General features: G+C 37.5%; 1 protein-coding gene across 1 annotated transcript; it reads right to left on the reverse strand.

Moving 5' to 3' along the window:
- Positions 1-514: 514 nt before the first annotated feature.
- On the reverse strand, positions 515-26,473 carry LOC100556404 (serine/arginine-rich splicing factor 5). Its single transcript, XM_003224868.4, has 9 exons — positions 26,318-26,473; positions 25,928-25,994; positions 23,550-23,681; positions 16,239-16,309; positions 14,660-14,752; positions 12,256-12,328; positions 5,948-6,021; positions 5,250-5,360; positions 515-1,965 (listed from the first exon to the last, which is right to left on the reverse strand). Exons 3-9 carry the CDS (start codon positions 23,673-23,675, stop codon positions 1,728-1,730), a joined length of 786 nt encoding a protein of 261 aa, XP_003224916.1. The 5' UTR covers positions 23,676-23,681; positions 25,928-25,994; positions 26,318-26,473; the 3' UTR covers positions 515-1,727.

The following is a 26,473-nucleotide window of genomic DNA, read 5'->3' on the forward strand; positions in this document are numbered from 1 at the left end:
ACTTGATGATCGTGCCTTCTAACCCTTCGTCTAAGTCGTTAATAAAGATGTTGAACAGAACTGGGCCCAGGACGGAGCCTTGTGGCACTCCACTCGTGACTTCTTTCCAAGATGAAGACGACGAATTGGTGAACACCCTTTGGGTTCGTTTGCTCCATGATATCTTTTTAGATGAGAGCTGATCAAAATTATACAACTATTCTAAGTGACCATAGCATCTATTTGTATTGCTGTATTAATTATGTATATTGTTTATTTGTTATATGTTTTTAATTGTGTTTTACCTTGTAATCCTCGTTTATGCTGGGTTTGGTTCCCATGTAAGCCGCCCTGAGTCCCTTTGGAGAGATGGGGGCGGGATATAAGAAGAAACTAGTTGTTGTTATTGTTATTATTATTATTATTATTAAATTTCTCAATAAAGCCAAACATGGAGTTCATCTTTGTTACACAGCTGCTGCACTAAAGATCAAAACACTTACTGGCAGAGAACGAATAATGACTGACAAGATAGTTTCATTATGTATCAATTTTATTGAAAATAAAAACTGTTGCTAACCAAGAAAAAATTTACCAACTTAAATTTTAATGAGCAACACAGAAACATTGCTGAAGCTACAATAAAGCAGGGGAGAAACATTTATTGTATTTACTGTATCACATCAATACATTTAAACATTTTAGAATTGTTTACAAATATTTTAACCCGGTTCCCTCATTTTAGGTGTGGAAGCCAGACAGTTTAGTGATCACAAAATTAAAGTTAACAAAGTACTACCTATTTTGTAAAATGAAAATGCCTGTTTATGTTTTAGCATTAATAAATTCACATCACATTAAATTTTTGTTGAAAATGTGTTTCAACAGTTTGAAAATAACCCTGCGCTATGAAATTTGACAATTTACTGCTTCTGATACCATTACACCTTGCAATTTTTAATGTCACACACTGGTAGTCACACAGAACAATGCTCTCTTTGCAATATCAAAATACAAGCTCAGATTGCAAGAAATGTTATATCTCTTTAATTTTTCTCTGTAAAATGAAGCAGATTGAATATTCTCCTATACGCCGCACTGTGGTCTCCCTTATGCTAAGATCATTTATAAAATGAACTGAGTCATGAAAAACACTGCAACCAATCTTGATGGAATTCGAAGAAAGATAGATACTTCCTGACTACAGCTTATCATTTCAAAATGCACAGCATCTGCTTAAATGGATAACATAAACAACTTCATTGGTTTGTTATTTTTTCATGTCAACATGAGTTCAGAAGAAATAAAATTATCCCTTCACAATCCAGATAGCCTTCTGTGAGCCATTAAAGGAGAGGTTCTCAAAACTGCATGTTAATCACTAGCTCAGTTCAGCCACGATGGTTTAGTCAATGCTAAGTCAGGAGAAGATAATCTATATGCAAAGAAGAAGCAGAGCCACAGTGGCACTACAGTCTGTGTCTTTTGTCCGTCACATTTAACTTCAACATGGGCTGCTTTACTCAGCAAGGGCATCTGGATCATTATAATTTTCCAATTCAAATTGTTATTGTTACTGGTTACACTTTACCTAACTCTATTAAGGGTGGAACGAGGGTTGGATAAGCTCCATTCTCTAGAGGCCTATGGTCACTGGGTGAATTTTCCCTCTCTCCCATTTGCAACTTATTCAAGCTTATAGAAAATTCGACTTAAAAGTGGAATATTTATACACCTCTCAAAATACCTTAACTGCGGCTCTCAGCAGAGCTTGACCTAGAGCGGGACCTCTTCTTGGCCGGGGGAGGAGATGGGGAGGAATTTTGGGGGTGCTTCTCAGACCCCTTCCTCTCAGGGGTGCGGCTCCTAGAGCCCCTCTTGTCAGGGGTACGGCTTCGGGAGCGAGACTTGCTGCTCGATTTGGAAGATCTTGCAGACCTAGACTTGCTGCGAGATCTCGAATAACTTCTGGAACGGGATCTGCTTCTGATAAAGATTGAAGACATTTTGTAATGAAAACATTTCAAGAATTCTCATGTGACACTCAATATCCAGTATTCATATTCAATCAAATAATTTGCCTGCATCCAATCTTATATACAGTATTTACTTGAATCTAGTGAACTATCGAATCTAATGCACAACTCAATTTTCAAGACCCTGAAACAAAAAAAAAGGGGAGAAAGAAGATGCAGAGAGAAGGAAAGAGAATAGAAAGAAGGTGCAAGAAGAAAGGGGAGAAATAAAAGGCAGAGAAAAGGAAAAATAGAGGAAGCTGGCAAGGGAGATGGCCCTGGTGAGGCAGTGGCCCCGGCTAGCAGGGAAGGGAGGTGCAAAGGCGGCCACAGCTGCAGTATGTAGGTCCTGGCTGTCTTTGCCTCTTCGTCCTAGGCTCCTGGAGCCGTGAGCTGCTTTGCTGCAGGCCCCAGGAACAAAGAATGAAGAGGCGAAGAAGCCCATGGAGGAGCAGGAGCAGGAGCAGCCTCCTTGGCTCCTGGGGTGTTCACTGCTTTGCTGACTTTCCGCAAGCCCCAGGAGCTAAGGAGACTGCTGTTGCTGCTGCTCCCCACCCCCTTTTCCTCCATGGCTGCCTTTTGCCTCTTTGTCCTTTGCAAAGCAGCCATCAAAACAGTGAACGGCCTAAGCTGCCATTAGCTGTTTTGCCACCTGGCCTAAAATTATTATTGGAAAAGACACAAATCTACATATATAATAATATAGATATGTCTTAATTAATAACGTAGATGTGTTGGAAGTCATTGTTTCTTTAATAGATAATCTGGAACCAGAGTTAGAGATAAAATGAAAATAATAGGGATAGGTTCCTACATTCCAGAACAGAAAAACAGTTCAACATGTTTTAGTGAACTTATTATTCAAAACCAATGTGATGCACGTGTGAAATGAAACTAGGCCATGCAAACACTGTTTAAGCAACCCCCCCCCCCCCCACACACACACACACAAAACAAAAATAGTTTCAAACCTTCTAGACACCAGTTAAAGGTTCCTTCCATCCCTGCATCCAGGAATGACATTTTAAAAAAAATCATCCAACATGGTGTACTGTTTTAGTGTTGGATTAAGATTCTGGAGACCCACTGGGTCATGAAAAGCAATTTAGTGATCTTGGGCAATTTACAATTTTTCAGCCTCAGAGGAAGGCAAAGGCAAACAAATCTTGCTATGAAACTTCATGATAGGTGCTATAAGGTTGCCACAAGTCAGAAATGACTTGAAGGCACACAACATTTTAACTCAAAGCAACTGGACTTAAGCAAAGACATTTCATTATAGTTTTGTGTTTTGTAAAAACATTAAAATTATTATTAGTATTATAATGGCACTTTATAGCCATTACAGCTGAGTAACCTCCTTCCCTTGATGATAGGATTTATTTGCACTCTTAGTACTTTGGCCTAGATTCTTTGAACCTTATTCATGATTTTAACATTTTATCTTTGTATGTGGTTTTTATGACTTGTTTTTATGGTTTGATTATTGGTTTTATTGGTTTCTTGTCTTGTTTTTATTGTTCTATTCGGGCTTGGCCCCATGTAAGCTGCCCCGAGTCCCTTCGGGGAGATGGGGCGGGGTATAATAATAAAATTATTATTATTATTATTATTATTATTATTATTATTATTATTATTATTATTATTATTAAAATGTTTGAGAAGCAGTTTGATGCATCAGAAAGGGCACATCTTTATAAAAAATATTTAAAACAAGAAAGGGCACATCTTTTATACAGTCAGCAGGGTAATTTTTTTTAAAGGACAGCTCGAAAGATGAGGAGAAAAAGTGTGTTATATGCATAAAAAGACTTTGTACAATGTAGCTTCGCCGTTAAAGGCTTTGTTAATTGGATTGGACTGCTGATTCTACAACAAAGTGAGTGAGTGGTAATTCAGCCAAAAGGCACACCTTCTCGGGGTCCATTTTCAGCTAACCCTTCATTCTGTTTACCGGGAAATTTCTCGAATTGGGAGGAGTTTTGCCATTTTTATTAGGCAAAGCTTCGGCCCATTGGCTACAATGAGAAAATTTAAAGGCTCAATCCTCAGTCATTTTAAGGCCTATCTTTATGAAAGCTACCTCAGTTTTAGACCCCATATACAACTGCAGGCCTACCAAGTTTCAGGACAATTCACCAATCTACTGATTTTATACCTTACAACCTCTGAGGATGCCTGCCATTGATGTGGGTGAAACGTCAGGAGAGAATACTTCTGGAACATGGCCATACAGCCTGGAAAACACACAACAACCCTGTGATCCTGGCCATGAAAGCCTTCAACAACACAAGACTTTCTTTGTTGTTGTGTGATTTGTTATTCACCTGGCTACAAACAGTGATGGTTTCTGAGTGGGAATGAAAACAATACCTAGGGGCCAGGCTGTGGCGCAGCTGGCTAGTAACCAGCTGCTATAAATCACTACTGGCCGAGAGGTCATGAGTTCGAAGCCCGGGTCGGGTTAAGCCTCTGACAGTTAAAAAAAAATAGCCCCGGCTTGCTGTTGACCTATGCAGCCCCGAAAGACAGTTTCATCTGTCAAGTAGGGAAAATTTAGGTACGCTTTATGCGGGAGGCTAATTTAACTAATCTACAACACCATAAAACTGCCAGCAAAACACGAGGAAAAGAATGAGGAAGAACAGCCACCAATGGACAGTGAAGCAACAGCTCCCCCTGTGGCCGGAATCATGAAGCTGGAAAGATGTTAAAATGCCTCTGTGTCTGTCTAAAACTGAATGTTGTTTGTCTGTTGGCATTGAATGTTTGCCATATATGTGTTCATTGTAATCCGCCCTGAGTCCCCTTCGGGGTGAGAAGGGCGGAATATAAATACTGTAAATAAATAAATAAATAAATATTTCAAATAAACTGGAGTAAAGGAGGAAACTGTGCAACTATTTCTAAATTTATATTCTCCACTAAGCTTAATTTCTAATGCTGCTGAATGGACACATAGTTCTCTTCTACTCTCCTTGAAATCATATCATAGGATGAAACATTTTTCAGCTGCTGAGACTGACTATATTGAGCTGGGAACAGACCGAACCAATGACTAATAGGAAATAATGGTTGCCTGCACAATCTGGAATGACAGCTAGAAGAGCACATGAAGCAGCATATCTGCTACTGGCCCTAATTCAGACATGAGCAAATTAAACTTCAGGGAGAAGATCTGGTGCAGTAGTGTTTTATTCACCAGGAGTCTATAGATACCATCTACCTATCAGATGTTCTTGTGGAGAAACATACCTGCGTCTTTTGCGATCCTCAATTAGTTTGATTCTGCGCCCATTCAGCTCACTGCCATCCAACTTGTCCATTGCACTCTTCATGTCACTAGATGATGCAAACTCCACAACACTACAACCATGAGCAAAAGTGCCATATGAGTTTGTGATTGGTGGCAAGAGAGAAATATTTGCGTTTTAAAATCATAAGCAGTTTGTTTCCTAATTGGTCTAGCAGTAATTCTAGTTTTCTTCAAATCCTATAATCACATTACGTATTGGTGCTAAAAGACCAGGATGTGGTTTGATGCTTTTAGGATACCAGGAAATAGATTCCTTGCTCCTTTTGAGGAAATTGCACAAAAACATTATATAGCCAAAAGGTTCAATATAGTCACCTAGGGAAGAAACCTGGAAGCACAGGTCCAGTGGAGTATGCTACTTCCTTTCCTTCTGCCAAGCCTGTGGATTTTACAACTACAGGGAGTTTCCTTATGACGATGTTGCAATAACACTATGACTCCAATGGCTGAGATCCAAAGAGACACACGTAGTTGCTCTGAAATTCAAATTCTGAACAGCTCCCTCTATACCAAATGGCAATTCTAGATGTGAACATATTTTCAAAAACTGATTATCCTATATAGAAGGTTTACCCACTAGAAGTGTTTTTTAAAAAGCTATCTGAATCAATACACTAAATATAAAAATCACTCTTACCCTTCATTTGGATTGTTTCTGTGAGCATCTACAAAGGTAACTTCTCCAGCTTTTCTCATGAAATCTTTCAAATCCTGCAGTAAAAGTTACATTTCAGTTTATAAAAAAAAGAACTCAATAAACGATGTTAAACAGGCTTTCTGGTTAAGGCTAACAATTATAGTAAAATCCCATATCTTATGGCTATTACGAGCAAAATTAATCTAATAGCTCACATATAACACTATACTGTTAATTTAAAGGATTACCACATACATTTAACTATGTGACATTTGAAAGGCATTATTAAATGCAAGGATTTGATCAAAACTGGTCTCAGATTGCTAGTATATTAAAGGTTTGCCGGCTAACATTTTCCTTTCCACTTCTACACAAAAAAAATTAAACACAAACGTCTTTATTAAGCTAATGCTAAGATTTTGTCACAAACTCTCAAAAGGCCGCAACAACAACCTTCCTGGCTTTTGTCAGTCCGTGCCACAACCTCAGTGTTATTTTAACAGAGACTTGCATTTAATGAAATTGAGACTGTTGCAAACACTATTCAATTTAAGCATTAACAATGTCTTACAACAAGTTGATTATGAATTATAACCTTAAACCTTTACAAAGTGCCCCAAATAATAGCTGACATTTTATAGCCATAGGCTACTTACCACAATATACCACAAGAGGTCAGTTGATATAAGCAGGTACCTTAAGCAAAGAGTCGCTTGTCCAATAATTGCCTAGCAGACCAAGAGGATCTCCCTTACATGGGAGGGGCAGAGGAATGGATCATAGCATTGCGCTTCAGGGAGATGTACCAGAGACCCTGAAAGCACTGGACACAGTCTCCGGAAGCAGCTCTAGAACCTGAGGTTGACCTGTGCTAGCCAATCGAGCTGTGGGCCAACCAAGATCTACATCGCCAAGATAGGTGTGTCATGGGTACCAAAGGGAAAACTCAGAACAGGCCAAGCCCTAGAAATTCAGCCACTAGGAACCCCAACCTCTTGGGTTCTTTCTCCTCCACACAAGAGAAACGAGGGCTAACCCAAAGCAAGGCTGTTAAAAGAGGTTCAAAATGAACTTGGTTAGATATATATTTGTGAAAAAAAATACAAACAAAAAGCCTAAAACTGAACGACAGTTTATAGGATGCCTCAACTTATTCAGTGCTTAATATTGTTCACTTTAGTCTTAAAACAAACTAACATGTGAATCAAACAGTTTGAAAAGCTGAACCTTTATACAGTTTCAAGATCAGACATTTCTTCAGAGAAGCAATCAATTCTACAACATGCAGAGCACTCCAGTCCAAATTTTACATGACATTGTTAAATGCACATCTCAAACGTCTAACAAGATCTACTAGTGGTAATGGTTCTGGTCATGCTAAAACAATGAGCACAAGAATTTTGAATAGTCAAGACCAGAGTACTTAGCATCTGTAAGATTGAATTCTCACCATATAAATTTCATAACATATAATTAAAAATTATGTTACAAATATTTCAAACTAATTACATCCACGGTAAATAAGACACAAAGTTAAATAATTGTTTTAACCAATCCTTGTATAATTAGCAATTCTTTAGCTTTGACAGCACAAGTAAATATACATACAAAAGCACACATTTACATTTTAAAATCTGACTATACTGCATATGAAATGAGGATTGCATGTCTATTTGAAACTTGTTGTAAATTTAATATTTAATTAGCACACTAGGCACATGGAGAAGGAAGATGTACCAAAGTTCTCATCTTAAATATTACTACCTAGAGTCTGGTCAGAGACCATTTAGGAAAGTAACTGTGTTGCTACACCTTTCTACATGAGGCCAAGGTTTGTAGGTTTCCTATCTGAAGTATGTGAAAAAACTTGTAAAGGAAAGGGGAAAATTAGCTATGACAAAATGAGGTTCTACTCATAATCAAAAGGAGGCCTGGTAAAGAAAATGTATGCATGTTCATAATAAAAGTTTACTTAGCTGCATGCTGGATTCAAAAGATATTATTTATTAAGTCCTGAATATCAGGGCACATGTTCAGAGAACCTGTGAGTTTAAAGTCCTGGCTCTGCTGTTTTGCACTATTTGCTCATAATATAAAAGAACTAATGATCAAATGCAAGAAATGTGAAACTACTTCTCACAAGAGGTTAACAGCACATCAACGGTCTTTAAAGTTATTGGTGTACTGTATTTCAAACTGCACTTCAATATTATTATTATTAGTACTATGCCAGCCTTAGCAAAATCAGTGAGTTTAAATCTTTACAAAGGTTTCATTTAGATAAAGTTTCTCTATTTGATCCTGATGGGCACTAAGTGATAAGGGCTTGAGCAGATTATGCAATTAGCTATGTTAAAATGGGAAACAATACATTAGAAAGTTCTACATTTTGCTATTTAGCATTTCCTGTTTCAAACTGTACAGAAAATGACAAAGTAAATTAATGAAAAGGAAATGTGCATGGATTTTCCCTGCCCTCACGAGGCAGACATGAACATCTGCCACACCATCTTCAAATTAGTCACCACTTTTTTCTCAAGAAAAGTATAAATTCTGTAAACATTGAGCAGCCTCTGAGATAAACCAATGCCTGAAATTATTTAGTGTTTCTCATACAATTGGTAATCTCACATATACCCAAAGCATACATGGCTTTTCCATAAAGCAGCCAATAGTTTGTATCATGGCAGCAAAACAGATTTGAACAGAAATGTTTAACTTTGTAATTAAAAACCTTCAGTATAATAATCACTGCCTTTATGTTTCTTAGAATGTGTTTGCTTTCCTTGAGCTGCTCTTAGCCCTGAGGCTGGGAAGGCACTCAAAATCAAACTGCTCTATCCAGAAAGCCACCATGCAAAGAAGTTGACTAAGTGATTCTGGCTATTTTTCTAGGTTAGGCGTGAAAGTCCCATCCAAGGAATTTCATAAAGCTACACTGTCAGAAGGAGTAGCTCCAACTATTCACCCAAGAAAGGAGAGTAGCACACCATTCCTGTATGTGTAAAGGAGGCAGTAGTGTACACCAGATCTAGTTCATATTCAAGATTTTTTTTTGATATTCAGTACAAATGCCTAAATTCAATGCAAGAGAACTATCATAAAAGGCACAGGTTAGTCTCACTGTAAACTAGAAAACTGGCTTGATAGTTACTACTGCTGTAATGTAATGGAAACAATATACTGTATGAGCGAATGGACCAGCCAGATATGAAATTCCTTTCTTTTGGATGGCATCAAATGTTGTCTTATAACCTGGCCTTCTACAAAAGCCTTTGGACACTTCACTTTGTGTACTGATGTAACATTTTATATTGTTTTAAATAGAACTTTTAAAATTAGGCCATGTTTAATGTTTAAAATGTTGAAATTTTGTGTATTGTAACATTTTACAGTCTTACATTTTAAATTGTTCTGATTTTACTCTTAGTTGCCCAGAGATCTTATTATATGAGGTGGAATAAAAATAAATATACAAGAAGTATCCAGGAGCATCTGCATCCTTGTGATGTCAGAAAGAGTAGACACAAATACAACATGCCCAAATTTCAGAAAATATATTAAAAAGTTTGAGACACAAGTTTCCAACTTGCACCTAGTCTTGGACAGAAAGTAAAACATTTCCCATAACTGTAACCAAACCAAATTAATGGAAGAATATCCATAGCAGCTCAAATGAACACTTCAAATTAAGAGGCACTAAAAGTGGACCAGTCAATATTGGGGAGAAAAAGCTTGCTTGTACCATTCCCTGATGCATATCACAAGCCAGAGTAACGTATCAGACGGTAGATAAAGGGTCCTTGGGTATGGTCAGCTAGCATTTTCTTCTTCTAAGAACCAATTGTCACCAAGCCCCTCCACCCATGGATAGACACTTATCAGTGAACATTCCACATGGTTATTTTAAAAATGAATTGTATATATAATCTTGCTTTTCTCTTCCATCCATTCAAATCTCCTTCTGGCAGATATATATTATGTGTTCTTTTGTACAACACTTTAGTAAATACCTGTAACAAACTGCAGCAGCAAACACTTTTTTCTAACATGCAAGAAAGTAACTATAATTCTGAAATATCATATTTTAAAAATTCAAAGAAAATAGTGGAAACTGAAAAAAGTACTTTAATTCACTCATTTTATTTTGATTACTATACTATCTTTAGCAGTTATGTGTTAAATAGATGCATTTTATTCTAAAATGGATCCTGCTGTAATGTATCATATATATTCCATATACTGTATATATTTATATTTAATAATAATGTAATAAAGCTTTATTTGTATCCCACCACCATCTCCCCGAAGTGACTCGGGGTAGTTCACAGAAAGCAAACAATATACAAATACAACAAAATACAGAAAAGTATAAATTAATAACTATAAAATTGATCAAATTATACGTAAAACAGCAATAAAACCCCAATTAATTTAAAAATAATATATTTGTCAGACTTCTCTACATCCTCAGGAGTTTTTCATTCTTCAGCAAGCCCCCCCCCCCCAATTCATATGCTGGCCACTGATGTTTCCTTTTCCCAGTAGTAGTTTCTTCTATACAACGTTATGCCCAGTTTCTACACATTCAAGCTTAGCCAGTTCCTACCCCTTGTTACTTCAAGCTGCCAAGGAAAACCCTGTTTGTCATGTTTCTAGCACTCATTTCCCATTCTAAAATTTACATGAATTGAAAAAATAATGAGCTTGAGATTAGCTAAAAATGCTATATAGCCATACCACAATAGTCTGCTAATTAATATTAAGTTTAGAATGGATGGTAACCAAAGTATAACAGAATCTTACTATTCAGGACACAACCAAAATGGTGGAAGGAATTAACTTGTGAAATATTCAATTTCAAGACATTAGTATATGACATATAGCAAAAGTGAAGCTTCAGCTTTTGTAGAACGTATTAAACTATGTTATGAAAATAGGCCTATCCTAATTAAATAATTGGCTTGTGTTTCCAAAAACAATTGCACATAAAACCACATTCAAACATAATTTTACTGATTCAATTAAAACTCAATTTTTGTTTCCTCACTCAAACTTTAGTTTTGAGATTTGTTAACAGCGGTAGTGAAAGAAGACTTCCTAGTGCCATCCCCTTCAAAGCATTTTCATTCTTCCACATGGGGAATGCAGTGAATACAGTACATTTGGTTTATATAGTTTACCTGCTTGTATAGTACATTTGTTTGGAAGGGCCACTATGAAGGAACTAGGCAAAATTCTCAAAATATATCATTGAATATGACAGACAGGATTGTCCATGCCATTGAAGTTCCAATTTCTATGTATAATTGTAAAAAAAACTGAACAGTGAACAAAACTGACAAGAAGAGAATCTTCTCCTTTGGAATGTGGCAGAGGTTAGACAGCTAACTGTCAGGAGAGATGCAATTATGTGTTCCTGCACAGCAGGGAGTTGGATAAGAGGGCCCTTGGTGGTCCCTTCCAATCCTATGATTCTATTATTTCAGTAAGGTAGGCTAGAATTGACAATTTAGCATATTAAAATATTACAAAAGGAGAGAAGAAAAAACAGTACAGGTATTATGAACCCATAATTCCGAATATTTCAAACATGAAATGGTTCAGATTTGCAGGGAAATGTTTACAGACAGCTGTTGAATTTACACAGTCCCATTAGCAAAATACAATTAAGAGAAAAGGACATCATAGACAATTTAAAATAAAAGTTTATAGTATGAATCTACTCTTAGACAACCTAGTTCATGCAATTAAAAAAAAGCTCACTTTGCAAGGAAACCAAAAACTTCTGTACAATGCATAAATTCATATGCAAGTTAGATATATTTTAAATACAGTCCAGCTAGCCAATATAAGCGACAAACCTCCCGAAGAGTACAGGTAATATATAATCATTCCTTTATTAGAAAGAAAACCAATAGTCTTAACTATGTGGTTATTCTGTTCATTCTATTAAAGCCAGATACAAACTGGAAACAAGCCACAGATTTTATCACTGAATGAGACCTGCCTTTTAATTTAAAAGATTACATGTCTAAAATTGACTTTTCACAGTTCTTTTTAGATGAAGATTATAGTTGTCCAAGAAACACTAATCAGCATTTTAGGTTGTGTTGTTTTTTAAAGAATTCACTGACTAAATGCTTATATGTTGATATTTATATCAAATAACTTTAAGCCTTGGCTTCAATAAAGTTTTCTGACTCTCTTTTAACAGTGATGTTACATTTTATGTTACTCTCTTCAGGAAACCAAATAAGACCATTTTTGAGTAAGAGAAATCTTATTTAACATAAAGTCCAACTCACCTGCCAGCTGACGCGTGAAGAAAGATTTTCAACTATAAGCCTGTGTTCAGTACGAAGAGGTGGACCATACTGGCTACAAGAGAAATAATAATAATAATAATTATAATAATAAACTTTGCTTATAACCTTCTCTATCTCCCTGGGAGGACTCAGGGTGATTTCCAACAAAAGATCGCGGACATTAAATGTTATAAAAAACAATAGAAACAAACCAAACCATATCAAAGCAGTAAACAAACACATCAATAGAAACTTATAGTAACTAGCCAAAAAGATAAGTAATTAAATAGACATGGTAGATCTAAATCAATTACCCTTACAAGTATTCCCATTATTCCATTTATGCTTCTCCCTTCCCAAAATTAAAATGCATGCTGCTCTGAAAGCTAGTCTGTTTTTTAGAAATATGATCATGCTCTATTTAAATCAGGGCAAGACCATCAAGCAGGTGTCACACTGTTTGTAGTAGGTAAGGCAAAATGAGTACATACGAAAACAGTAAGACGGAGGCAAAAAGACTAGTTCACACACATGATAATCAGTGAATGGCTTCTATATATGAAGATGTCATCTAATGTTAATTCTGTTAGTAAAATTCATACAGTTAGCATACACAAGACACATGATCAATGTGCCTGCATGAATCAATCTTAGGAATGGATCAGGCTATGCTGAAGGTATATAGTATTGTGTTAACTTCAATAATCTCCAGTGAATAGGACACGATAGTCCGTATTATATCAATGCATTTGGTACTATAAGATCCAGCTTCCTGTCATCACAGCCACAAATTGTAAAATGGTAATATGAATAGAGAATTATACATTCATTATTTCAGGTTAGCTGTCAAAATCCACCCAAGGTGATGGTTCTTTCATATTACAAAACATGACAACCATCAAATTTCCCTTTGAACATGGAAGCAGAATCAATTCAATTTTACTTGTTTGTCTCTAAGAGCCTCACATTTTCAGAATATCCAAACCTTCAAGGTATTTAAGTAGAAGTCACTTCTGAAATCCCTTCTTGTCACACCATATGCCAAATGTCATGAATGTGACTACCATGCCAGATGCCCATTAAAACCTTTCCTATATCCTTCTTTTAAAGTTCACTTTTAACCTTGTCCTTACTGCAGTAACATTATTATATTTATTTATACCTCACTTTATCTCTCCTGAATGAGACTCAAAGTGACTTAACATAAAAGTATTAGCATACAATTTAAAATATACAAAAATACAAACATTAAAACAGTATTAAATATAAACAGTATTAAAATCAGTTATAATCAATTAAAACACATTCAAAGTTAAAAATCACAGCACCCCCTGACAATTTCTTAAAATTATCATCACAAAATAACATCACTGTACTAAATGAAAAATAATCTAAACAGAATGTTTTAATATGCAAAATGTGTTGTTCCATTCCATTTGTTTCCATTCAACACTGGAATGGAAAAAGGACGCGCCTGAATAATATACAAATACACTATGCCAAAGCGGCTTTTATTATAAGTATCTAAACAATTTCTTAAAAGAGACTACATCAAACAGGAGATTCTAGTGGAAAAAGCAATTATCTACATTGTGTGAGAAACATTTTCAGGAATAACTTTTTTTATAAGAGACTAGCAAACACGTGTAACAAATACATATTATATAATGATCACTATAGATTTGTAAACCACACATTTTATTTTGATGTAGATTTTGCTAACACTGGGCCATCATAAGCTTTTCAAGATACAAGTATTTTTCACTTGAGGTTTATATTTTAAGAAAATATGGCAGGAACTGAACTAGATGGCTTTGGCAGTTCCTTTTATGATTCTATGAAACTATCACAAGTTTAGGCTATTGACACGTAACTGAATGTAACTTGAACATCATAATGAATATCAGTGACTATAAAAAGTATTACATTTTAACCATAAACCCCTTGAGCCACTTACAGCACAATAATAATTAAATACTTCACTAGCACATATTTTCATCAGTTTTGGAGGTAAAAAGTCACTTCACAGTGAGATAGCTAGGATATAGTGTATGTATGTGTATATGGTATTTAAAAATAAATGGTTGAAAGTCAGCCTAAAAAACCAAGATCTCACAATCTTTGCAGAATTTTGTGCTAACTATATAGACATTACCAAAAATTTAAATGGTAAATAACAGAGTAATCACAGCTGGTTGTACAGAGACCTTTAAATTTCATATAAGGACTTACAAATATGAAATATCTGAAACTCTAAAAGAATGGCAGGAGGTTGGACTTGATGACCCATGTGGTCTCTTCCAACTCTGCAACTCTGAGTCATAGAACTTGCCAATACATAAAGTACAAACATAGTAATATACTTTTTAGATTTCTCATAAATAAAAAATAAACAAATTCTTACCTAGATCCACCCCCGTAGGACTGGTAATAACTGAACCGTTGTGAATATCTGCCCCTACCCCCTCTCCGGGCCCTGGCATGTTCAATTGTAACTCTTTCATAACAAAGAGGGAAAAAAAGACAGATGGAAATGAGCATACTGAAATTATGCATTTTCTTTTAATGCACCCATATAAATCAATGAAAACTTCTGGAGTATTTGAAAATAAAAGCATCTACTCTGGTCACTACAAGAAAGGGACTCTCATTCTGAGAATACCATTTTCCGACATGTATCTGTTTTAGACAACCTGAAATACTCGTAAGATACCTGATTGTTTTAATTACAGTAGAGTCTCACTTATCCAACACTCGCTTATCCAACGTTCTGGATTATCCAACGCATTTTTGTAGTCAATGTTTTCAATACATCGTGATATTTTGGTGCTAAATTCGTAAATACAGTAATTACTACATAGCATTACTGCATATTGAACTACTTTTTCTGTCAAATTTGTTGTATAACATGATGTTTTGGTGCTTAATTTGTAAAATCATAACCTAATTTGATATTTAATAGGCTTTTCCTTAATGCCTCCTTATTATCCAACATATTCACTTATCCAACATTCTGCCGGCCTGTTTATGTTGGATAAGTGACTCTACTGTATATTTGTTCAGGAATAGACAGCAGCTGACTAAAAAGGTCAAGGCAATATTTTGCATTACATGTACTGATAGCAAGGGGAAAGTGGGAGTTCTTCTGTTTGTGCTCAAGAACAGAGGAGAGTATGAACAGGGGAAGGTCTCTAAACTTATGCATTTTCTCTCAAACTCTCTATGCTTATCATAATACACAAATGAAAGCCTAGGGTTGTCTCATTTGTACTGCAGTTTGAAAAAGTCTTCTTGTACTGGATTAATAGAAGCCAGTTTCTAGGAGAAGTTAGTCTCTCCTGACTTCTGACTGTGTGATAAAACATTGTTGTTTCTTATCTTTTTCAATCAGTTGGAGGACATGGGAAAATAATTTCTTGGCTGAATGAATTACTTAAAAATTTGCAATTTTGTTTTAAAATATACCTTAAACTATTCAGTTTAAAAAATGAGACAAAAGGATAAAATTAGTAGTTACTTCTGATAAATTATGTAAGACTACCAAGAAAATGCTGGACACCATGTTACTTTTATCAAGGAAGATAATGCCATCCCAAATTCAGGAATGTGCAAGGGTAGCCTCTAGAAGCGATTTGACTTCAACTCCCATGACCTCCAACAAGCATGCAAATAGTCAAAGTGAAATGAGAGTTGTGTTTCAGTATCATCTGAAAAGTCCAGGTTCACCTCCTTTGACTTAAATGAAGGAAAAAGGATAAGATGCTCCAGATCACAATATAAATGTTAATCTTTTCATTTACAAGCAAAGTGATTTAGAATGTATTCTTCAATAAAGGGAGTTACTTTTAGGAATAATAGGTTAACAAATTGCCAAAACAAAATGATGTATTTGTGGTTAATTCACTGTTAATAGTAAGCATCAGTTATAGCAATTTACTAATTGCGGCTGCTCTAACAATTGTTTTATTTCAAGTTAAATTTACCTTTCATTACATAGTTCTTTACCATTCAGTTCATAAACGGCATCATCTGCATCTCGGTGGTCCTCAAATTCCTAGAAAATGATAAAAGAGTAATGGGAGAAAGAATGAGACAACACTAACCCTAACCCTAACACTCTTCAGAGATTGCATTTTTAGGTATAAAAGAAACTAGACTGACACACTTCAGTTAAAAATATAAATGGAGAATACAGAAACAGCTGCAAATTCCAGGTATTTCTTCATTTATATAAAGCAACTTGATTTCATAGAAGAAAGAACAAACCCTCTATGAAGAATCTTGCCCAAACAAAAGTCTGGGAAAGAGCTGTCATGAATCGGAAATGACTTGAAGACACATAATAAAATATGTTAACTATGAAGAAGATTTTATTGGTCAAAAGTTTAGAGACAACTTCCAAATCCTTCATTGAGTATATGGTGAAACAGAACCTAGCACATTAGGTTGGTGCATACTGTGGCTCTCATTTCATGAAGAATTTTCTTAAAATCAAATTCGAATTTTATTAGTGCTCCATATACAAAAATGGACTCATTTTAAAAAGAGAAAGTACATTTTAAATTAAATTATATGAATGTATTATGGTATGCCATGGAAATTGTCCTCTAAAGATGGGCTGGGACATTTTCTAGAGTGGGACCTTAGACCGACTTTTAGATCCCTGTATTTTTGTACCAGGGTCTACCCTAAACAAAGGATATCCCAAACTTTGTAGAGGAAAAAAGATCGTTTCCTTTTCCTTTTCAGTAGACTGTTAAGTGAGGCAGGAGGGCCTACTGCACAGCATGGAAGAAGTCATCAGCACTAATGAAGTGGCAGTTGCCTCCATGGATCTAAATATCCTTAAGGCATCACAGGCTGAAGTGGGATGTCAGAGGAAGGTGGGGTAGAAATACTAACTCTCACCTTCCATATACCTTCCTTTGAATCCAAGTGAAATCACTAGAACTTTGAATTCTGAAGAGCGTTTTAAGGGAAACTTGTAATTCCACTTTCTCCAATGTGGTGCCTTGTAGATATCACTGACTGTCTATCACTCCCAATCAGCAAGGTTAGATAAAGAAGACTATTGTAACTAAAAAGTCTTTAAATCATTGCAATGGTGCCAACAGATTCCTTACATATATCTAGTAAGGAACTTCAAGCATCACAGTGAAACACTGAAAAATTCATTTTCCCAAAGCCAGCTGTTGCTATTTCAAATATGACTGCTGGATTTACTTTCTATGCTTTCTCTGCACAAAATCTACATTTAGGGGAGGAAACATGACATTTGCTTTATCTGGTTAAATTATGCTTTTAAAAAGTGGTGCTTTCGGAGACAGATTCTTTTTCTAAAATTAAGAAAAGTGTATCCTGGCAACTGCAAAAGAGCAGTTTCTGATTAAAGCTCTGTTACACATGACAGCAGAAAACTAATAATGAACCATTATAAAATGGAAGACAACACTGTGGCACAGTAAGGGAGCAGAGGCTGCAATATCACTGACTCATGTACTCATGCTAAATACAGGTGGATAATGTGCCACCAGGAAGAAGGACACTGGCACATATTAGAATGTCCAATAGCAACTGCTCCCATATTGGCATGTTCAATAGCAATTGCTCCCATTCTATCACAACATGCAGTCAAATTATATGGAAACATTTCTATTCACAAAGGACTTAATGGGATAGCTCCACTTGTTCAAAACAGTCCCACAGTAAATGCTAGTTATGCCATGTACAGGTCTGCCAATAACACCCCTCAAATTTTGCAACTTAAACTTCTGCAACTACATTTTCACCCTTAGCATATTTCCTGAGTAACAACTGGAAAATGGTAGCAATCATATTCAATGTATGTGTGTTTTCCATATATATTTCCTCTCATAATAAAACTCCTTCACATGACGGTATCATAAACTGATCATTTGACAATAACACATAAAACAGATGGTCAAAAACACAGTATTTCAGTACAAAAACGACTTGTAGTTATGTACATTCAAGTAAACTCCAATATATAACAATCCTACAATCAGATTTTCTTTGTAATATATATTCAGACAAGATCTGCCACTACCTTCTGCCTAAGATCTTGCTCAGGATCACACAGTTGGTTTCCATGGCTGAGTAGGAATCAAAACCCTGGGCTCCAAAAGGGTAATCCAAACACTCAAATCACTATACCACGTCAACTAGAAAGCATGAACACTACAAAAAAGCTGAATTGCTTTCAAACCTGTTGGACAAATGTATTTTACTTACTATGTCATAGCAAATTACTGCGTTATAGTAAGTAATCTGCACCGATGTAGTGAACTGTTCGTGAAAAAAACCAGAACAGACTGGCTCTGCATTCCAGACAGAAAAACACCAGAAAGACAAAAGCCATCAGAATATTCAAAGGAGCAGTGTCAAAAATAACTCTTTTCCCAGGCACAGTAACATTTTGCTGTATTGCTCCAGTACTTCACAGGTGCAGGCAACTGTGTGGATGGGTGTATAACAACAACAATAACTACTACTACTGCTACTTTACATTCCGCCCTCTCTCCTTGAGGGGACTCAGGGTGGATTCCAACAAGAACAGCAAACATTCAATGCCAAACACATAAATAAAAACACAAAAACAAACTAATCAAATATCAAAAAGGAAAACAACAGCAACAACAGAAGCAGAAGTTAAATGAAAACAACCCACCAATTTCCTTAACATCATATATAAAATCACTAGCTGTGCCCGGCCACGCGTTGCTGTGGCGAAGTATGGTGGTATGGGAAATAAAGTATTGAGGAATTGGTGGTTGTTAAGGTCAAGGGTAAAGGTTTTCCCCAGACATTAAGTCCAGTCGTGTCTTACTCTGGAGGTTGGTGCTCATCTCCATTTCTAAGCCGAAGAGCCGGCGTTGTCCGTAGACTCCTCCAAGTTCATGTGGGATGACTACATGGAGCGGCGTTACCTTCCCTCCGGAGCAGTACCTATTGATGCACTCACATTTGCATGTTTTCGAACTTCTGGGTTGGCAGAAGCTGGGGCTAACAGTGGGGGCTCTCTCCGCTCCCCCAATTCAAACCTGCGGCCTTTCAGTCCAGAAGTTCAGCAGCTCAGCGCTTTAACACGCTGCGCCATCAGGGGATATTATTTCCTAAAGGTTGTGAATATACAGTATTTCTGATTGGGTTTTTTTGTTTGTTGGAGGCAAGTATGAATGCTGCAATTAGGAAAAATGATTAGGATGTAATGGCCTTGCAGCTTTAAAGCCTGGCTGTTTCCTCCCTGAGTGAATTTTTTGTTGGGAGGTGTTAGCTGGCCCTGATTGTTTCCTGTCTGGAATTCCCTTGTTTTCAGAGTGGTGTTGTTTGCGATATTTTATGTGCTTCTACTGTCTGTGGCCCTGAGAAAACAGAGGATTTTCCAAACTTTGATGATGGGAATACTTTGTTGGGAGGTGTTAGCTGGCCCTGATTTGTTTCCTGTGTGGAATTCCCCTGTTTATTTACTGTCCTGGTTTTAGAGATTATATTGTTCTGCATTATTCTATCCCAGTAATTATTTCATATTAAAGAAGAATCTCACTTATCCAACATTCACTTATACAATGTTCTGGATTATCCAACGCAGTCTGCCTTTTCATAATCAATGTTTTTGTAGTCAGTGTTTTAAATTCATTGTGATATTTTAGTGGTAAATTTGTAAATACAGTACAGTAGAGTCTCACTTATCCAACATAAATGGGCTGGTAGAACGTTGGATAAGCGAATATGTTGGATAATGTGGAATTAAGGATAACCCTATTAAACATTCAATTAGGTTATGATTTTACAAATTAAGCACCAAAACATCATGTTAGACAACAAATTTGTCAGAAAAGTAGTTCAGTACACAGTAATGCTATATAGTAATTACTGTATTTATGAATTTAGCACCAAAATATCACGATATATTGAAAGCATTGACTACAAAAATGCGTTGGATAATCCAGAACGTTGGATAAGCGAGTGTTGGATAAGTGAGACTCTACTGTAAATACTACATAGAATTACTGAGCATGGAAGTACTTTTTCTGTCAAATTTGTTGTATAATATGATGTTTTGGTGCTTAATTTGTATAACGATTACCTAATTTGATGTTTAATTGGCTTTTCCTGAATCCCTTCTTATTATCCAACATATTCACTTATCCTGCCGGCCTGTTTACGTTGGATAAGTGAGACTCTACAGTATATTTCTAATCTTATATTATCTGCTTAGAACTGGATTATATGAGGCCCCTTCTTCACAACTGTATAAAATGCACACTGAAGTGGATTATATGGCAGTGTGGAGTCAAGATAATCCAGTGCAAAGCAGATAATATAAGACTATAAATGGGTTATAGAGCTGTGTTGAAGGGCCTTGAGTCTACACTGCCATATAATCCAGTGCAAATTAGATAATCTGTGGAAGAAGCCTAAGTGAGGCCTTACTCTGCCTGTCCCCTAACTGAAACCTGGCTGTCCCTTGGTTGCTAGGCAACCAAGTGGGCAGCGATTAGCCCTCTAAACTGGCAGCAATTGGATAAAAAAAATTATTGCTCTCCCTCTAATTAGGACTTTATTTTTCTTTTCTTTTTGTTGTATCAACCTTGAGGCGTGGATGATGGGTTGTGTTGTCAAATTTTGAGGTTGGGGGGCCTGTACTTTTGTTGTTTTGTGAATTGCCGTGATGCCATCACTCTTATATATATATAGATTAAGCATAAATTATATCAAAACACCATTATTTAAAAGGTTATTCAATATTAAACGGTCAGTGAAGCCAGTAAGCCAACCATACCGAGTAAGCCAAGACCACTAAGATTAAGGCATGATAGCAGTACCAGGGAGATGGTGCATTTGATTGCATGTAAACTTCTAATCCTCCCCCTCTCCATATGTTATTGAACTTGTTTTTTAAATAAGAGAATGGAGGGGGCCATTTTTATTTCTTTGGGGGGGGGCATTCCAGAGATGGGGAGTGATCACAAAGAAAGCCCTCTCTCTCATTCCCACCAACTGCACTTGAGACAGGGGTGGGACTGGGAGTAGGGCCTCCTCCGCTGACTGCAGTGGTCGAAATGGTTTATACGAGGAGATGCGATTTGACAAATAGCCTGGAACTGAGCCATATGTATGTGTCTTCAAGTTGCCTATTGAATTATGACAATCCCATGAATTACACAGTGGTTTTCTTAGACAAAGAATACCCATAGGTTGATTGGTCAGTTCCTTCCTCTGAAACACAGCACTGGTATTCCCTAACTCCCACCCAACCAGTAACCAGGATTGACTTTATTCAGCTTCCAAGAGATCCGGTGGGATTTGATGCCATTAGAGCAGCCATGGGCAAACTTCGGCTCTCCATATGTTTGGACTTCAACTCCTACAATTCCTAAAAGCCTACTCGAGTTGAATTCCAAAACACCTGGAGAGCCTAAGTTAGCCCATGCATGTATTAAGAGTATTTATGCCCATGGGGGGAACTACTATATAATTACTGCTGATAACCACTACTATGCTGTTGCCTCACCTAATATGCATTTTTCCTAACATGAATCGCTCTCCTGACCAAAGAGAAAGCAAGGCAAACATCTTTTTTCCCTCTACAGATATGTTCGGAAGAAACAGGAAAAGATATGTATGAATTCAAATTAATTTTAACATGCATTTTCTGGATCTTTCCAGATGAAAAAAACTTTTAGCAGAACAGTTAAAATGCATCAAGTTGTACTACACAGTTATTAATTAGTCAACTTTACAGCAATGCCTTCATAAATCATTAGGCATCAGTACAAGGCGAGCCACCGAACTAATACAAACTTTTTGAGACATATATCTCTTTCTACAAGAAAACAAAACCTACATTTTTATACAGACAAACAACGTGACAGGGCAAATTCTAGCCTGCAAACCCTGAAAAATATCCCCTTGGCCAGATGGTCAAAGGAAGTGGATCATCAAAGCAGCAAGTGATGCTAAAAAGAGAAACAGAACATGCAAATCAATGAGCCCTACTAAATTTACTCAAATGATCAAATCTTGAGGAAGTAACATGCTTTACTCTCTGTCCCTCTCCTGCATGAAACAGTGGTAAAGAAAGATGAATGTCTCACTAGTGCTGTTGTGCTTTCCAAACAGTCAGAGCTGGATGGATTTGCTTGTTCTCCCAGGCATACCCTGTTTCCCTGAAAATAAGACATCCCCCGAAAGTAAGACCTAGCAAAGTTTGTGTTTGGAAGCATGCCCGCCAAACAGAACACCAGAGCATGCAGGATCGGTTAATGTATGTACCATAGCGTGTTGTACATGGAAATAATGGTAGTAACAAGAAATTCTTGATAGGATTCACAGTTTGTCTGGTTATGCTGGTTTGTGATGGCAACTACTGTACAGTATATAATAAATGTTCAATTTTTTGTTCAACAAAAAAATGTGAATTCTTCTTCATGGAAAAGTAAGACATCCCCTGAAAATAAGACCTAGCGCATCTTTGGGAGCAAAAATTAATATAAGACACTGTCTTATTTTCGGGGAAACACGGTACATAGAGCTAAGGTGTGCAGAAAATATGAGCATGGACTGCTGAAGGGCCATCTAATGCCTCTTCATTGCTAGATTCTTTCAAAGAAAGGTGAAGTGGTCAGGCAGAAAGGCACTTCTCATATTTACATCTGCAATTCTCAAAGCAAACAAATGATGTTCTGCTGTAATGAGTATACTCTCATGCAACTAACCTAATTATGGAACTTATAGTACAAATGTAAAGATATCACCGTAGACTGTATAGTTTTTTTCTATTCCAGGGGCAACCCCCCCCCCCCCCCTCTGGAGTTTCTTCTTTCAGGCATAAAGTCTTCAGCCATCTCAAACATTTGCACTTAGGTTTACATCCAAGAGAAAGAACCAATATTAAGCAATTAGAGCTATAAAGCAAAGAACATTCAGCACTAATGATAGTTGCCTCTCTTCTATCTTCATGACCTTGAAAAGAGGGTAAATGAAAAATACAACACACCCAATTATAGGAGTGGAGAGAGTTGCCTGCGCTGAAAAAGATATTTAGGTAAACCCATTAGGACATAACCAACTTACAAATCAAGACTATTGGTAAAAAAAATTCAGCTAAAATGCATTTTATCCTTTAGGTATTTTCTTTTCCAAATAACAAATCAGCAAGAATAAAGATACAAGTGCTATGTTTCTGGCATTTTACTTAATCAGATGTCCTGTTGCTTAACTGTTATGAGGTACAGATAGCTGCTTGTGATCATTTAGCTTGGTATACCTACCACAAAACCAAAGCCATTTTTAAGATTTATTTCACGTATGCGACCATATCCCTTGAAAAATTTCTCCACATCTCGCTCTCGGGCGTGTGGACTTAGACGTCCAACGAAGACACGACAGCCACTCATTTTATTCTAAATGGCAAAAAGGAAAGATTCTTAGCTCATTAAAAGTTGAATTATAATTATGCCAAAATTCTGTTTGAATGTTCTCAAAACAGTTACAAAATTTTACATGACGACAAAGATGCAAACAATTTATAAAGGAATCTAAATTTATCCAGACTGTACCTGACAAACTAACAAGTAACCCACTGAAATAAATAATTCAGGGGGTCTTTTTCCTTGCACCAACTGCACTAGCATTAGGCAGATGAAGGCTTTCAAGTTGCAAGGAATTCTTGTGTAATTCAGAGGTTGGCACTGTCCTCCAAAAGGAAAAGGCTCAGAAAAAGATAATGCCATACTACACCCCTAATGTCAGTGATAAGCCAAAATCAGCCACAGAACAAGCCTCCTCACCATGAGACACTTATCAAGCTGACCACTAAAAGATCAGACATTCAAATAACTTGATGTTTGCTAGTTGGGATTTAAAACAATGGCCACTTTGTGTTGTCAAAGGCTTTCATGGCCGGAATCAGTGGGTTGCTGTGAGTACCCCGGGCTGTATGGCCATGTTCCAGAAGCATTCTCTCCTGACATTTCACCAACATCTATGTCAGGCATCCTCAGAGGTTGTGAGGTCTGTTGGAAACTAGGCATGGGGGGTTTATATATCTCTGGAAGGTCCAGGGTGGGCGAAAGAACTATTGTCTGTTGGAGGCAAGTGTGAATGTTATCATTAATCATGATTAGCATTAAAAAGCCTTGCAACTTCAAGGCCTGTCCGATTCCTGCATGGAGGAATCCTTTATTGTAAGATGTTAGCTGGCCCTGATTGTTTCATGTCTGGAATTCCCATTTTTGAGTGTTATTCTTTATTTACTGTCCTGATTTTAGAGTTTTTTAAATACTGGTAGCCAGATTTTGTTCTTTTTCATGGTTTCCTCCTTTCTGCTGAAATTGTCCATATGCTTGTGGATTTCAGTGGCTTCTCTATGTAGTAGCATATTATCTGAGAACACAGAAATGCTGGCCTACTCCAACAACCACTATGTCCGAATACATAGAGAAGCCACTGAAATCCACAAGCATGTGGACAATTTCAACAGAAAGGAGGAAACAATGAAAATGAACACAATCTGCTACCAGTATTAAAAACCTCAAGACAGTAAATAAATAAAACACTCTGAAAATAGGGGAATAAACAATCAGTGCCAGCTAACACTTCCCAACAAAGGATTCCCCCAGGCACGAATCAGCAAGGTCTTGAAGCTACAAGGATTTTCAATGCTAATTATGATGATAAATTGCAACATTCACACTTGCCTCCAACAGACAAGTTCTTTCTCCCACCCTGGACCTTCCACTGATATATAAACCTCACTTGCCTAGTTTCCAACAGACCTCACAACCTCTGAGGATCCCTGCCATAGATGTGGGTGAAATGTCAGAAGAGAATGCTTCTGGAACATGGCCATACAGCCCGGAAAACTCACAGCAACCCAATTGCCACTTTAACGGGCCATTGTATATAACCCACAGATTTTGATGCCTAGGGTGGGTCATGGATTGCAAGGGCCAATTGTAATTCAAAGCTTGGCAAGGTCCTCCAAACAAGAGGCAAAGGCTCAGAAAAAGAGAACTCTATCGTGCACTCGAAATGGGCTACAGAACAAGCCTCCTACCCTAACAGCCTCAGGCCCATCTACACTGACTGGCCATTTAATGCAGTTCAATCCAACTTTAAACTGTGGGGTGAGGCTGACTACAAACGCCCACAAAAGCATGTGAAAGAAACCCCTTAATGTGCATTGGTGGCCTGTGTTTTGTGCGATCCTTATCTGAGACACCAACAGGTTCCGAGGTTTCCTATGGGGTCAGCGGCCTACCGAAACCATTTTCTTCCACGCTGGTTTGAAACTGCCTGTGTAGATAGGACCCATGAGATTACTCCAACATAGTAGGAAACAGTTCAGAAAAAAAAGAAGTCGGTCTCCAATATCCACAGTTTGAAACAGCCATGGCGTATTGAATGAATAAATAAGTAAATAAATAAGGTAAAATCAAATCAAAATGGCATGTTTTATACAACAGGTATGGGCAAACTTGGGCCCTCCCTCCAGGTGTTTTGGGCTTCAGGAATGGTGGGAGTTAAAGTCCAAAACACCTGGAGGGAAGGCCCAAGTTTGCCCATACCTGTTGTATACAGGCAGTTTTCGCCAACTTGCGGAGCAGACGATTGAAAAGTTCAGGCTTCTTTCCTAGCATTTATTTACCTTCCACGCGGAATGGAGTGAACTTTGGCTGTTTCAGATGCGCTGACGAGTCCTAGCCTCGGAGAACCTGGAAGGGAGCAAAAAGCGACGTGTTAAGACACGAGGAGGGAAAGCAGAAAGGGAGGAAAGAAGGGCCAGAAATTGAATGGGAAAGCATTCCCCGTCCCTCGGAAGCAAATACAAGGCAGAGAGAGGGGGGGGGGGGGGGGGCAACCGAGAGAGAGAGCGCGCGCGCACGCGCGAGACGCTCCTCGAGGGCCCAACCGAGGCTGGCGCAACGGAGAAACAAAGGCCCAACCGCGCTCCCCGCCATCATTGCTTCTCCGACGGCCTCCTTCCCTCCATCTTCCCTCTCCTTCCGCCCTCCCGACATGAGGCCAGGCCACTCACCGGCGCTTCTGGCGTGTAACCGAACTCGTAACAGCCTCCACCCGCCCCACTTGCTACGGTCCGCCAGAGAAAATGGCGGCGCTGCTTCCCTTAGGAGGAGCGGCAGGGAGAGCGGCGGCGCCTGCGCAGTCCGTTCGCTCCTCAACCCCTTCCTGC

The sequence above is a fragment of the Anolis carolinensis genome, chromosome 1, assembly GCF_035594765.1.
Source record: "Anolis carolinensis isolate JA03-04 chromosome 1, rAnoCar3.1.pri, whole genome shotgun sequence".
Taxonomy (NCBI): domain Eukaryota; kingdom Metazoa; phylum Chordata; class Lepidosauria; order Squamata; family Dactyloidae; genus Anolis; species Anolis carolinensis.